Raw genomic sequence first — 15,264 nt, 5'->3', positions numbered from 1 at the left:
TAAAGTATAACTTTCACATAAATGCCCTCTGGACAGGCACTGTTCACATTCCCTACTGTCATGAAATGCTACGAAAAGAAAAATTAAGGAATGTATATGAATATAAAATAAGATTAACATATAACAGACAGTGCTTTTACTTAATAACATAACCAAAGTTTAAATCTATGAGAAACAGATTAAATAGCCATTCAGGCACTTCTAACTGCCTTTGAGTTGTAATTCCTTTTTTATGTATTGTAAATATCTTAAGATATTCCTACATTATTAAATCTGCATTTACCTTTTTACTGACTGTGAGGTCCTTGAAATTCTATGTTGGTATCTACAAGTGGCACACTTTGTTTTTTTTTTTCTTCAAGGTTGTCTCGCTGTAGCTCAGGCTGACCTGGAATTCACAGCAATCCTCCTACCTCTGCCTCTCAAGTGCTGGGATTAAAGTTGTGAACCACCAAACCCTGCTTTTTCTTTCTTTTTTTTGAACTAGCACATTATCCAAATATTAAAGAATATGTAAAAAGGGAAGAATGTAATTGGTGTGTATGTGTGTCATTAAGCATCTACGTTAGGGATCAAGAATCTGTTGTAGCACTGAGGAGATGGCTCGGTAGTTAAAGGCAGTTACGTGCAAGGCCTGCTGCCCCAGTGGTACATGTGTTTGGAAATCATTTATAGTGGGCAAGATGCCTCAGTGCTCTCTCTCTCCTGGCAAAATAAATAGAATCTGATTTCTTTTTTTTTTTTTTTTTTTTTTTTGGTTTTTCGAGGTAGGGTCTCACTCTAGTTCAGGCTGACCTGGAACTCACTGTGTAGTCTCAGAGGGGCCTTGGACTCACAACAATTAAAGTCCCTAATGTGCCCATTGTCTCTCTTCTTGCAAATAAATATTTTCAAGGAGAGAGAGAGAGAGAGGGGGGGGGGGGGAGGGAGGGAGGGAGAGGGGGAGAGAGAGAGTAGAGATATAGAATGGACACACAAGGGCCTCTAGCCACTGCAAATGAATTCCAGATTTATGTGCCACTGTGCAAATGGCTTTACATGGGTATTGGACTGGGGAATTGAACCAATTGTTAGGCTTTGCATGCAAACACCTTAATTGCTGAGCCATCTCTCCAGCACTATTTTTTTTTTTCAAGGCAGGGTTTTATTCTGGCCAGGCTGACCTGGAATTCACTATGTAATCTCAGGGTGGCCTGGAACTCACGGTGATCCTCCTACCTCTGCCTCCCGAGTGCTTGGAATAAAGGCGTGCGCCAACATGCCTGCCTTTCCAGCCCAGTTTAAAAAAAAAAAAAAAAAAAACAACTTTATTTATTTATTTATTTATTTGTGAGAGAGAAAGAGGCAGAGAGAGGGAAAGATATAATGGGCACACCAAGGTCTCCAGCCACTGCAAACGAACTCCAGATGCATGTGTTCCCTTGTGCATCCTGGGAAATCGAACTGAAGTCCTTTGGCTTTGCAGGCAAATGCCTTAACAGCTAAGCCATCTCTCCAGTCCCTATTTATTGAATTTTTAAGAACTTTTATTTATTTATTTGAGAGAAAGAGGCAGATAGAGAGAACAGGCATGCCAGGGCCTCGAGCCATTGCAAACAACCTCCAGATGCATGTGTCATCTTGTGCATCTGGCTTACATGGGTACTGGGGAATCAAACCTGGGTCCTTAAGCTTCTCAGGAAAGCGTCTTCATCACTAAGCCATCTATCTCTCCAGCCCTATTTATTTATCAAAAGGTTGTATTCTTTGACTCTCTTACCCCCAACTACAATTCTGCTGAGGGTCTTCAATGGTGTTATTGGTATTTACTATGAGGATCAACAGGCCTGTTTCTTCCTCAGCCATTTTATTATGATTTTAAAAGATAAAGAGTGCCATGCTGTAGACCCAAACTCCCCTGCCCTTACCCCTAGATTTTTATCTTCTTATTATTATTTTGGTTTTTTAAGGTAGGGTCTCACTCTAGCCCAGGCTGACCTGGAATTCACAATGTAGCCTCAGGGTGGCCTTGAATTCACAGTGATCCTCCTACCTCTGCCTCCCGAGTACTGGGATTAATGGCATGTGCCACCAAGCCCAGATCTTATTATTAATTTTCTAAAAACTATCACTTATGATGTAGAAAGGAACTACAATTTTCATTATAACTGAACATTTAGTTTGACCTTGAATGAACAGGCATCAAGGCATCAAATTCTGGCATGTCTTGAGAACTTTTGGTAACATGGGACAAAAACAAATTAACAACAAGCTCAGAATTGGAGTTTAAGTTGATGAAAGTGGTAAGGAAGCTGACAACAGACTAAATTAATTATAACTCTTATTATCATGTGTGTTGTTAAATATCTATGAAGTACAGCTGGGCATGGTGGCACATACCTTTAATCTCAGCACTTGGGAGGCAGAGGTATGAGAATCACTGAGTCCAAGGCCAGCATGGAACTACACAGTGAGTTCTAGGGTCAGCCTGGGCTAGAGTAAGCCCCTACCAACAAAAATCTATGAAGTCCAAGTTAGTAAAGTATTTACATGGGATTTTGTTAGGCTTAAAATAATTGAGTCAAACAAGACTTCATTGGTCAGAGAAGAACTATCTTCTTAAATTAGCAGCACAGCCAGTGAAGAGCACTTGCATTTTTAATACAACTATAATCTAACAAATGAAAATGTCAATTAATATAATATCCAGTATAGAAGGTTTCAATATTCTGAGTCAATCTTGAACTGTGTACACTTTAGAGCTGCTGATATATTTAACCTTAAAAAATTACGATTATCATAAATATTTTTTAAAAGTCCATATTACCGACGTCATGGGATTCACGCCTTCTACACCTGGTTGACAAGCTTCTGCCACAGCCCGAACATGGCCATAGCCGATGGCAGTTAATAAGAGTTTGGCTATTTTAAGAGCATTGAGGTAGGCACCCCTTCGAGTTTCCATGTCTGCATTTGGTAGGAAGTTATTTCTGGTTAGCATACTTAGGACCAGGGGTAGCCCACCACTTTTCAAGAAGTGAAACTGAAAATCAGAGGAATCATCAGCCAGGGGTGCACCAGCAGGCATTAACAAAGCATAGACTACCTGGAAACAAAAGAGGGAAGGGGAAAACTGTATTAAAAAGTTTTAAAAAATAACAATTTAACAACTTGTATTTCTATCATCATACTTTAGAAACTCTTAACCATTTCAAAAATGTATCATTATAATCTTAACCACATTCTTCATATTAATGCATCAAAGATAAAATGCAAAGAACAAATAAATTTAAAGGAAAATAACCAACCTCTGTTAGGTATAGCACTTGTGAAGCAGAAGGACCAAAGAAAAGTGAGTCGAGAGATGGACTAAGGCTGCTTTCTCCAAGTTTGGCATGGTCCAAACAAATAGCTCTTAATTTTTCTATTGTTGTGCTATCTGCAAGAAAGATAGACATTGTCTGAAGTAAAAATAATTCATATGTTTAAATCTCACTTTTGACTTCTGGTAAAGTTTTTTGTTTGTTTGAGGCAGAGTCTAACTAGCCCAGGTTGGCCATGAACTCTTAGCATTCCTCCTACCTCAGTCTCCCAAGTGCAGGCACTAGAAGAATGAGCCACAACACCCGGCTACTTCTGGTATTTTCAAAAGCATTTTAAAATTGAATAGTGGGGGCAAGGGAGATGGCTCAGCAGTAAAAGGCACTTGCTTGCAAAGCCTGCTGGCCAGGGTTCAATTCTCCAGTATCCAAATAAAGCCAGCTGCACAAAGTGCTGCATGCATCTTGAGTTCATTTGCATCTGCAATAGGCCCTGGCATGCCATTTATATTATTTCTTACTGGGAATTGAACCAAGGGCCTCATGCATGTTAAGCAAATGTTCTACCATTGAGCTACATACATCAATAGACTTTTCTTTCTTGTGGGAGCTGGGACCACAGGCATAGGTCTCCATGTTCAGCTTCATTTCTTCTCAGTAGTAGTGTATAGGGTCTGGGGAGATGCTTGCAAAGTCTGCTGGCTGGGCCTCCATTTTCCCCAACACTCAAGTAAAGCCTGAGGTGATCACAACATACTTTTGACAACAGGAGCTCAAGGACCAGACTCTTGGCAGTTCATTTGCAGCACCAAGAGACCTGTCTCACACAAGTGTCCTCTGAACACTCCACACAAGTGTTGTGGCATGCATGTGACAACATATGCACACATACACTAAGAAAATAAAAAACAGTTGTTGGCTGGGCGTGGTGGCGCATGCCTTTACTCCTAGCATTTGGGAGGAAGAGGCGAGAGGATTGTGGAGAGATTGAGGCCACCCTGAGGCAACATAGTGAATTACAGGTTAGCCTGGGCTACAGTGAGACCCTAAGGGTGGGGGGAGGGAACAACTAAAACTCGTGTATATAATAACCAGAGGCACCAGGCTAGAAATTTCACACATAACCCTCATTTAAAATATTTTATTTATTTATTTGAGTGAGAAATGCAGATAGAGAGAATGGGTGCACCAGGGTCTCTAGCCACTGCAAACAAACTACAGATGCATGCTGGACCACTTTAGGCATCTGGCTTTCTGTGGGTACTGGGAATTGGAACCTGGGTCCTTTGGCTTTCAGGCAAGCACCTTAACCGCTAAGCCATCTTTCCAGCCACATAACCCTCATTTAATGTGCACAATTCTGTGAAAAAGCTAGTCCAATTTGCCAGATAAGTAAACACTGAACAACTAAGAAAACTTATATTTTAGGCTATATCATAGCAACTAGAAGCAGGATATGAATTTAGCCTGCTCCAGTCCAATGAATATGATTTTTCTACTATAAAACAATTACTAGATTTTTCACAAGTTGGCTGTTTCAATGTGGACATGATGACTCATGCCTTTAATCCCAGCACTGGGAGGTGGGGGGTGGGGCAGAAGTAGGAGGATTTTCACGAGTTTGTGGACAGCTTGGGCTACAGAGTGAGTTTCAGGTCAGCCTGGGTCAGAGTGAGACTCTGCCTCAAGATAAAAACAGTTGACTATTTCAAAATTTTATTTTATTTTATTTTGGTTTTTCGAGGTAGGGTCTCATTCTTGCCCAGGCTGACCTGGAAATCATTATGTAATCTCAGGGTGGCCTCGAACTCATGGCGATTCTCCTACCTCTGCCTCCCTGAGTGCTGGGATTAAAGGCGTGCACCACCATGCCCGGCTTGTAAAAAAAAAGAAAAAATTCAAGGTAGGGTTTCACTCTAGGCCAAGCTAACCTGAAACATAGCAATCCTCTTACCTCAGCCTCCCAAATGCTAGGATTAAATGTATGTGCCACCACGCCCAGTTCTTTTTTTAAACTTTTTATTCACAGCTTCTATAAGTATAGACAATAAACCAATATAATCCACTTCCATCACCCCTGTTTTCCTCCTCCCATATCCACCCAACACTGAATACCTTCTTCTTTCCAATTAGTCTCTTTTCTAAGTACTATTTTGATTGCACAAAATGCGAAAAGCACTTCCTTAAGTTTCTAGGCTGAACTTCCTGGCAAGAGCTATGTCTCCATCTGGTGGCAGTAAACTCTAATCACAAGCTCAAAGATTCTACCCTGGGTTTGTTTTTACATATGTTGTACAGGTGAATTTGCACCCACAAAGCAAAGACTGTCACTAACAGGCAAGGGTTAAATAAAAATCCAAATAGAGAAGGAAAGCTGAAAATCGATTACGTGAATTAACTATATCTTGTAAGAACCAGAAAGCAGATGAGAAAGGCCAACAAGGATTTAACTTTGGAAAACAGAATCAACAGATATACAAGAAAGTTTTAAAAATTAACTGGGAGCTGGAGAGATGGCTTAGCAGTTATTAAGTTGCTTGCCTGCAAAGCCTAAGGACCCAGGTTCGATTCCCCAGAATCCACATAAGCCAGATGCACATGTGTCTAGAGTTCATTTGCAGCAGTTAGAGGGCCTGGCATGTCCATTATCTCCCTCTCCTCCCCCCCTAATAAATCAATTTAAAAAATTATCTGGACCTTAATTATGTATGTATTGAGCTGCACTTAATCAGCAATGTAGCACCAAACCCCAATAAAATAATTATGGCAAAATGTCACTTAATCTGGGATTTCTTTGTATTCTGAAAATACTTCAGTAGAAGAGTGTATTTTCCCCTTCCCTTTAATGCTTTTTTAAAAACAAAAAAAGCTCAAGGGTTAGAGAGATGGCTCAGTGGATTAAGGTATTTGTCTACAATGCCAATCGACCCAGGTTCAATTCCCCAGCACTCACATAAAGCCAGATGCACAAAGTAGTGCATGCAGCTGGAGTTTGTTTGCAGCAGCCAGAGACTTTAGCATGCCCATTCTCCCTATCTCTCCTCTCTGCTTTCAAATGACTATTTTTTTTTTTAAGAAAGCTTAATCATATCTGTCTTTAAGCTAAGATCATGGGTAAAAAAGGAACTCAAGGAAGTTAAGAGACAATACTGGAAAGAAACAACAAGAAAATATCAACAGTATTTACAGAAATAAGTATAGTCTGTTATACCAGAATATATACTTCTAGGGACAGGGAATATAGCTCAGTTATATAGGTTGGGTGCCTGCCTAGTATGCACTAGGTCCTGGGTTTGATCCCCAGAATCAAATCACATCACATCACATAGGTATGGTGGTGCTTGCCTGTAATCTCAGTACTAGGGAAGTGAAGACGAAGATCAAAAGTTCAAGTTCACCCTCAGCTTCATAGTGAGACCAACTTGAGCTATATGTGATATTGTCTCAAAAGCACAAAACCCCAAAAGATACACTACAAATTCAACTACAACATATTCAACTGGAAAACAAAGTATCAGTATAGCGTGGAAAGTGAGTTTGTTTACATATAATTTCTCCCAGACAACTATAGCCAGCAACCCAACTCCTTCAACCTTGCACTAGTGCAATAAAAGGCTGCTGAACTCTAAGGACATTTTACAGTGAGTACCTGCACCAGATTTTAAACATCTTTTGGTCTTTTTAAGACAGGGTCTCGCTCTAGTCCAGGCTGACCTGGAATTCATTCCTAGGCCCAGGCTGGCCTCAAACTTAAGACCTACCTCAACCTCCCAAATGTTCAGATCACCACACCTTGCGATACTTACAGATTTTAATGACTATTGACATATTTTACTTACTCTTGTGCCCATTTTAATGGCAGTCCATGGGTCTTAGAGCTCCACTTCTACTTCTTTTATCTTAACATTGACAAGCTTTTGTTTACTCTTTCCAGTGGCAGCCCTCAACTATATTCAACCTTATTAGGCTGACCACCTTGTCTTTGAAGACATTAATTATTTTCTATTAATTTTCTGTTTAAACTCCACATGGATTACTAGACAATTTTATCTTAAAGAAAATGAAGCTACCCTCAACATATACTTTCTAACTAGGAGGCTATACTTTGACACAATCCAAGAATATTTGAAGAATGGCCTAAGACACAGAAACCATGGAATATAGATATGGCACAGCAAAGTTAAGAGAGAAGTCTCCAAATGAGAGCTGTGTGACAGACAAAGAACAATCAGATGACAAGGATAAAGAAAAGTTCCAGATCAACAGCAGAGCTGACATCTTGTGTAATGCTTGAAATAATTAAAAAGCATATTGAGACATTCCTAGAAGGTATGCGGGAAAAATTAATGACAGGTATATAGAAAATAAAATAAAAGGGGAATGATTAAATCTAGGAGCAATCTTATCAGTCATCCAGAACTATGTTTCAGTCTTGAAAATGTAACAGTTGAATGTGAATTTAAGCAAACATTGGATATGGAAGTTAGTTTTCATCTATACATAATAAAATCAATATACATCTACAGGTGACAAATGGCTGTACAAATGTATTATTTACAGATATAAAAATACATATTGGGCTAGAGAGATGGCTTAATGGTTAAGGCACATGCTTGTGAAGCCTAAGGTTCTATTCTCCAGGTCCCATGTAAGGGGCTGGAGAAATGGCCTAGATGCACATGGCGGCACCTACGTCTGGAGTTTGTTTGCAGTGGCTGGAAGCCCTGGCACACCCATTCTCACACTCTTTCTCCTCTGTCTGTAATAAGTAAATAAAAATAAATCTTAAGAAAATTGACATAAAAATACAACTTTAGCTTTTAAAGTTAAAGTGTATGTTCCTAAGGAGTAAGAAATAACAATGCCATCTGTGTATGACACATGATCCATATGATAGGACAGAAAAGGCCAGAGTATATTTCAAGATTTTGGGCCACAATAGTCTCTGCTACAATTCATGGAGATCTGATGTTACTTGATAAAAGCATCTGCAGACATTATATGAAGAAATGAGTGTGGCTTTACACCAGCACAACTTTCACTATGGACATTCAAATTTAAATTTCATGACTATCTCAAAGAATAGTATTCTTGGGGCTGGATAGATGGGTCAGTGGTTAAAATGACTTGTTTGCAAAGCCTAATGGCCTGGGTTTAATTCGCCAGTATCTACATAAAGCCAGATGCAAAGTGGTGTATCCATCTGGAGTTCATTTACAGTGGCAAGAGGTCCTGGTGTGCCCACACTCTAGCACACTCTCCATGTTTGCAAATAAATAAAATACTTAAAAATAGAATTCTTTTAATTATACTTTTAGCCATTTAAAAAGACACTTTCTATACAAAAACTGGTGGTGGGATGGATATAGCTTATGGGTTATAGTTTTACTAACCACTCATCGCTCAATTAAATAAAAAAGAATTAGCTGTCATGACTACTTACAATGCAGTCTTCAAGACACAAAATGGCCTGGATATCCATGACCTCACAATGCCAGGTACTACCTATAAGGGACTCTCATAATAGGAGGAAAAAATGATGACATCAAAATAAAAGAGAGGCTAATTGAGAGAAAAAAGGGGATATAATAGGGGGTGGATTTGTGAAGGGGGAAGTGGGGGAGGAGAGGGAATTATCATGGTTTATTGTCTATAATTATGGAAGTTGTCAATAAAAAAAAGAAAAAAAAGTCAGGCATGGTGACACACGCCTTTAATCCCAGCACTTGGGAGGCAGAGGTAGGAGGATCACCGTGAGTTCCAGGCCACCCTGAAACTACATAGTGAATTCCAAGTCAGCCCCTGGACTAGAGTGAAACCCTACCTCAAAAAACCAAAAAGAATTTGGTCATAGCTAGCTACACACTCATACATTTTATCATCATTGAAAAATTCTTACCTGGTGGCATAAGTTTCATAAGCACTCTTGCTCCATCTCTAAGAGGTGGCATATTTAAGCTACTACCCAAGTCTGCGATTTGCCAAAGGAAAGAGATGTATCTGGGATGAAGTGACATGATCTAGGACACAAAATAATTACTTGTAAGTTAGTCCTTCTTCAGAAAAGGTCTCGTTAGAAGTTTGGTCTTCCTCATCTTCCTTTAGAAATCTTTCATAATATAGACTGAACTCATCATCTAAGACACCTCTAGTTACTACAGCATGACAGCTCTTTTATTGTTCTGTTAAGAAAACATTTCTACTTCTCTCATACATACAACTTAGACTAGTCACACAAAAAAGGCTGCTATATATACTAATAAATTCCTAATTCATTTGTTGTATGGAGCCAAATCCTTTGTGTATACAGATATGTATGCACTATGGACAAGTGTACAGACAAGTGTGCATAGGCCAGAGGTAGATGTAGGTACCGTTCTCTATCACTGTTCTGACTTACTTCCTTGAGAAAGGATCAGTCTCTCCATGAACCTGTAGCTCATTGTTTTTTGGTTAAGCTGGCAGAACAGTGAAACCCAGCAATCCTTCGGTCTCCATTTCCACCTCTGCACTGGGGTTACAAGGATAATTAGCTGTTTCTGTGGGTGCTGGGAATTGAATCTGGGTCCTCATGCTTGCACAGAGCAAGCACATTTACCCACTAAGCCATCTCCCTAACCCAAATACAAAATCCTTCTGACACTGGAGTGGATGGTATTATCATGGCCATTAAAATGCTTGTGGGAGATGTAAAGAAGAGGGCAAGGAAGGGAGACATCAGTTTATCAGGATACAAGATATTTCACTGACATTCTACGAATACAGACTACCTCCCTGAATGAATAGTTTTGTAAAGGAAGGGTCTACTTTATGGTATAAACATTCAAAACTGTTTTTCTAAATTTACATACTCAAGTGCTCTAATCAAGCTAATAGATGAATTACATATAAATATGATTATGTCAATGAAAAAATTTTGTTTTAAACTGAGTTAGAATTACCTTTCAGGGGGATCCATTCAACTTGATAGTTAACTGTACAGATATTTTATCTCATTAAACAAAAGCCTACTTTATATATGTATTTTCAAAAACCCTAGCATAATGTATTCCAAAATTTTATCTACTCACCACTCCAGGCAGACAGCTTTCCACTTCTGGATTGGGACCATCACTGTAATGATTACCATGGTTTCCGGGAGATCCAGTTGAGGAATCAGAAGAGCTATCAGGACTTGAAGGCATATTGGAACTTATCTGTGTAAGCTTGGCTGTAATTAGCTGAAAATGATATACATTATATACATTGGTACCAAAGACTACGAAAAATACAAAACGACCACAGTCTCAGGTTCAGTTTTTTAAACTACCTTGATAACTATACATACTTACCGATTTGTCTTTTAGGTTTAATTGCCCAATCAACTTTCTGTCATCTCCAGGATCTATCAGCTCACCACCCACAAAGAGCTCAATTTTTGTATGGGCTACATTGGCTTTAATGCGATTGAGAATATATCGTCGAACTGAACCAATTGTATCATTTGTATGAGACCATATCTCCAGGTCATCTACTTGTCTGCCTTGGTTTGGAAATCGAACTACAAAAGACAAGTGTTTACCACGGAAAGCTCTGTAGGGAAAGGAAAATACCATCACAGATCAACAGGCAATTTAATGGTGAGTATTTTCTTTTTAATTCTTTTTTATTTGAGAGCGACAGAGAGAGAAAGAGGCAGATAGGTAGATAGAGAATGGGCATACCAGGGCCTCTAGCCACTGCAAAGGAACGCCAGACGCATGCGGCCCTTGTGCATCTGGCTGATGTGGGTCCTGGGGAATCGAGCCTCGAACCGGGGCCCTTAGGCCTGACAGGCAAGCACTTAACCACTAAGCCATCCCTCCAGCCCAGTATTTTCTTTTGGAAAAGCACTTGGGAGGGCTAGAGGGATGGCTTAGTGGTTAAGGTGTCTGCTTGCAAAGCCAAAAGACTCGGGTTTGATTCACCAGGACCCACGGTAGCCAGATGCACAAGGGGGTGCAAGTGTCTGGAGTTTGTTTGCAGTGGCTGGAAGCCTTGGCGTACCCATTCTCTCTCCCCCCACTTCTCTGTCAAAAAAGGTTAATTTTCTCCTTCTTTTAACTGTACACATTGAAATAATTCAAAATTAACACTAATTGTCAGTTGTTCACAAACCTTGACATAGGCAAAATTGTCCTTTCTTCGTGGTAATCACTGTCACATTCATTTATATATTCTCTTAAGACAGTTAATACTCGAACCATTCGAACAGCTTCCTGTCTTGCACAATTAATACTGTCTTTGTCACCATCCAAAACACACAAGGTATCATAAGAGGCTTTCAAACGATCAAAGCATGACTGAATGAAGTCTTCATGGATTACCACCTACAAATAATGGATCAAATATAGTTCAAGTTGCTTTTGGAATGCAAAAATTAAATATGTAACAACCCAATTGGAGGAATGACAGCTAAGTTAAAGTTGCTCTAAACAATAATCACTTTGAAGCAGATTGTCTGTATCCATTAATAAAGTATGTCATGTTTCTTCAAGGCCAGCTAGTGCTACCTATGTTAACAAGCACAAACTAGATAATAAAAAGTAAACCTAAGCTGGGCGTGGTGGTGCTCAACTTTAATCCCAGCACTTGGGAGGCAGAGGTAGGTGGATCACTGTGATTCAAGGCCACTCTGGGACTACATACTGAATTCCAGGTCAGCCTGGGCTAGAGAGTGAGACCCTACCTCAAAAAACTAAAAATAAAAGTAAACCTTATCAGATTAGGTATTCTACATTCTGTAGAATTTCTTTGTAGCTTAACAAATAGTAAATCACATTCAAAATAATTCAATTAGGGCTTCTGGGTAAGATGGCTGCATAGTAGTCACACTAATCCAGCCTAGGAAGGGATTTATGTAAAACCACAGCAAAATGCACTCTTCGCCTGAAAAGTGAAGGTTTATAGGTTTTTTTCCCACCATAGTGGAGAAGCCAGGAGACACTAACATCTACCAGAAAGGAGGAAATTGGCCAGAATTTCACCAAGGATCTTGCAGACCTGAGCAGCACCACGTTGCAGGAGCAGAGATCAAACAAGGGGATTTTCCAGCCACATTAGCCTCCTTGCGAAATCAAGAAATCTGAATGGGATATGGCTGAACACAGGTGAGACAAGGAGCTGAGCAGTTGCAGTACAACTCGAGACTTCCTGCACTTTCCCATCCCCTAACCAACAGAACTGTAGCTGGAGGGAGAACACATTCAGCTCCTGGCAGCAGGGCATCTAGTGCAGCTACGCACAGCACCAACTGCACAGCTCAACACAGAGGGATGTATCGAGGTGGGCACTAAGCATTGGTGAAATCTGAAGCTACCCAAAAAGGTAATGAGGCCAACTGACAACAAGGCAGGTACATAGGCCTGTACCGGAAATGCTAATCTCCCTTTCTATGTCAGGGCAGGTTATAGGTTACATATTCTTGGTTGGATTAATCATCTTCAATTAAGCTGTATTTGGGGGTTAACTTTTGTTGCCTTTAATGCTTTCATATTCTTAGGGCCTCTGTCTTTTTCTTCTGTCATTATTGGGGACAGGGGCTGATTCAGACCCACGTGAACTGGAACTGATTTCAGAAATAACAAACCTCCATATCCCAGCTGACAGGATTAAGGGTGTAGAGCAACACACACCTTTAGGGTTTGTGGCTTTATAAGGTTATCTGTTTCAATCCCCACACTTTCATACCCTGTGGTGGTTTTTATTGACTGTGTATATTGCTCAGTTGAACTTTAGAATTTGCCAGTAAAATGCTCCACCAAGCCCACTAGAACACTTGAATGACAGGCAAACTCAACACCTAGGATTACTTCTATGGTTGGATTGGAGTACAAGAGCTACACTAGGCACCTTAAACTCCTACTCTGAAGCACACTTCCAGCACTGCAGATTGTAAGAAAACCCAAGCATCAAATCAACTCAGGAAGCAAAAATCACAACATTATAATACAAGAAACACAAACAATCAAAACAATATAACCCCCCCCCCCCAAATTACAAATCTATCAGAAATGGCCCCCAATGAGACTGTTATAGATGAAATGCTGGACAAAGATTTCAAAAAATGATTTTATCTATACTCAAAGAAATCAAAGAAGAAAACAAACTGCTGAAGGAATTCCCAGAGACCACAGGAAACCAGCTTAATGAAATAAGGAAGTCATTTCAAGACAAGAGTAAAGAAATAGAAATACTCAAGAAAAACCAGACAGAAATTCTAGCTCTGAAAAGTACAGTCAGCCAAATTAAAAAAAAAAAAACAAAAAACCTCTGGGGAAAGTTTCAACAGTAGAATGAAGGACAAAACAGAATACCTAAACTAGAGGACTAGGTGGCAGATATAATACACTCTAACAAAGAGAAAAGGCAAGCTAATAGCAAGGTATGAAAAGGAATTTCAAGATATCTAAGACACTATGAAAAGGTCAAACGTAAGAATTCAGGGCACAGTAGAAGTAGAAAAATTCAATCCAGGGGCTTGGTAGGTGTTTTCAACAAAATCATCGAAGAAAAATTTCCCCAAAGTGGGAAAAAAATGCCAATGATACAGGAAGCTTTTAAAACACCAAACAGACAAAACCTGGAAAGAACCTCTCCTCACCATGTTACAATTAAACTACTAAACAGGCAAACCAAAGAAAATATATTGAAAGCAATTAGAGAGAAAAAGCAAGTCACCTACAAAGACAAGTCCATCAGAATAACAGCAGATTACTCAACACAAACTTTAAAAGCCAGAAAGGCTTGGAATGATGCATTCCATCTTCTGAAAGATAACACCTTTCAACCAAGGTTACTTCATCCTTCAAATTGATCATCCAAATTGATGGAGAAGTAAGGACATTCCACAATAAAAACAGGTTAAAGGAATTTATGACAACTAAGTCAGATCTACAGATTCTTCACACTTAAGAGAAAGCAAAACACACAGGAGGAAACAGGAAAAAATAAACCATACTCAACTAACAGTTAAAACAAGCGAGTAAAGGGAAAACAGGAAGCACTACAAAACAAGAAGAATGGGAAGAAAACATACATACTTTCAAATAATAACTCTTATTTTCAATGGACTCAATGCCTCAACCAAAACACACAGGCTTGCAGACTGCATTAAAAGGCAGGATCCTGCCACCTGTTGCCTCCAGGAAACTCATGTCTCAATAAAAGATAGACACTATCTTAGGGTGAAAGGATGGAAAATGTTATTTCAAGAAAATGGGCCTAGGGCTGGAGAGATGGCTTAGCAGTTAAGCGCTTGCCTGTGAAGCCTAAGGACCCCGGTTCGAGGCTCAGTTCCCCAGGTCCCACGTTAGCCAGATGCACAAGGGGGCGCACGCGTCTGGAGTTCGTTTGCAGAGGCTGGAAGCCCTGGCGCGCCCATTCTCTCTCTCTCCCTCTATCTGTCTTTCTCTCTGTGTCTGTCGCTCTCAAATAAATAAATAAATAAAAATTAAAAAAAAATAAAAAAAGTAACTCTCTTTCTGCTTGTCTTCTGATAAAAAAAAAAAAAAAGAAAATGGGCCTAGGAAACAAGCAGTGGTTCCTATCCTAATATCTGACAGGACAGACAGCAAATCAACATTAGTGAGGAAAAATAAAGAAGGTAACTTTATACTGATTAAAGGAACACTCCAACAGGAGGACATTAAAATCCTAAACACTTATGCACCTAACATGGGGCTCCCAATTACATCAAACACACACTATTAGACATAAGGTCACAAATAACCCCAAAAATTGTAGTGGGTGACTTCACTACTCCACTCTCATCAATGGTCAGGTTATCCTGGCAAAAAATAAACAGAGACACATCTACATTAAGTGATGTCATGGAATAAATGGACCTAACTGATCTCTATAGAACATTCCATCCAAATGCTGCATAATATACATTTTTCTCAACAGCACATGGAACATTCTCTAAAATAGAGCATGTATTAGGAAA

At 39.6% G+C, this 15,264-nt stretch overlaps 1 protein-coding gene across 4 annotated transcripts in view; it reads right to left on the bottom strand.

Moving 5' to 3' along the window:
- Positions 1-15,264, bottom strand: part of Usp9x (ubiquitin specific peptidase 9 X-linked) — a 162,091-nt gene that overhangs the window by 55,896 nt on the left and 90,931 nt on the right. For all 4 annotated transcript variants that reach the window (XM_045140215.1, XM_045140214.1, XM_045140217.1 and 1 more), the window contains 6 exons: positions 11,436-11,647; positions 10,631-10,871; positions 10,370-10,519; positions 9,199-9,319; positions 3,288-3,418; positions 2,807-3,085 (listed from right to left, as the gene is read on the bottom strand). In XM_045140215.1, the coding sequence (XP_044996150.1) occupies positions 2,807-3,085; positions 3,288-3,418; positions 9,199-9,319; positions 10,370-10,519; positions 10,631-10,871; positions 11,436-11,647 (1,134 nt within the window). The remainder of the gene's footprint in view (positions 1-2,806; positions 3,086-3,287; positions 3,419-9,198; positions 9,320-10,369; positions 10,520-10,630; positions 10,872-11,435; positions 11,648-15,264) is intronic.

The sequence above is a fragment of the Jaculus jaculus genome, chromosome X (assembly GCF_020740685.1).
Source record: "Jaculus jaculus isolate mJacJac1 chromosome X, mJacJac1.mat.Y.cur, whole genome shotgun sequence".
Taxonomy (NCBI): domain Eukaryota; kingdom Metazoa; phylum Chordata; class Mammalia; order Rodentia; family Dipodidae; genus Jaculus; species Jaculus jaculus.
Note: the sequence above shows the minus strand (reverse complement) of the source record. Positions and strands in the feature narration are given on the sequence as shown.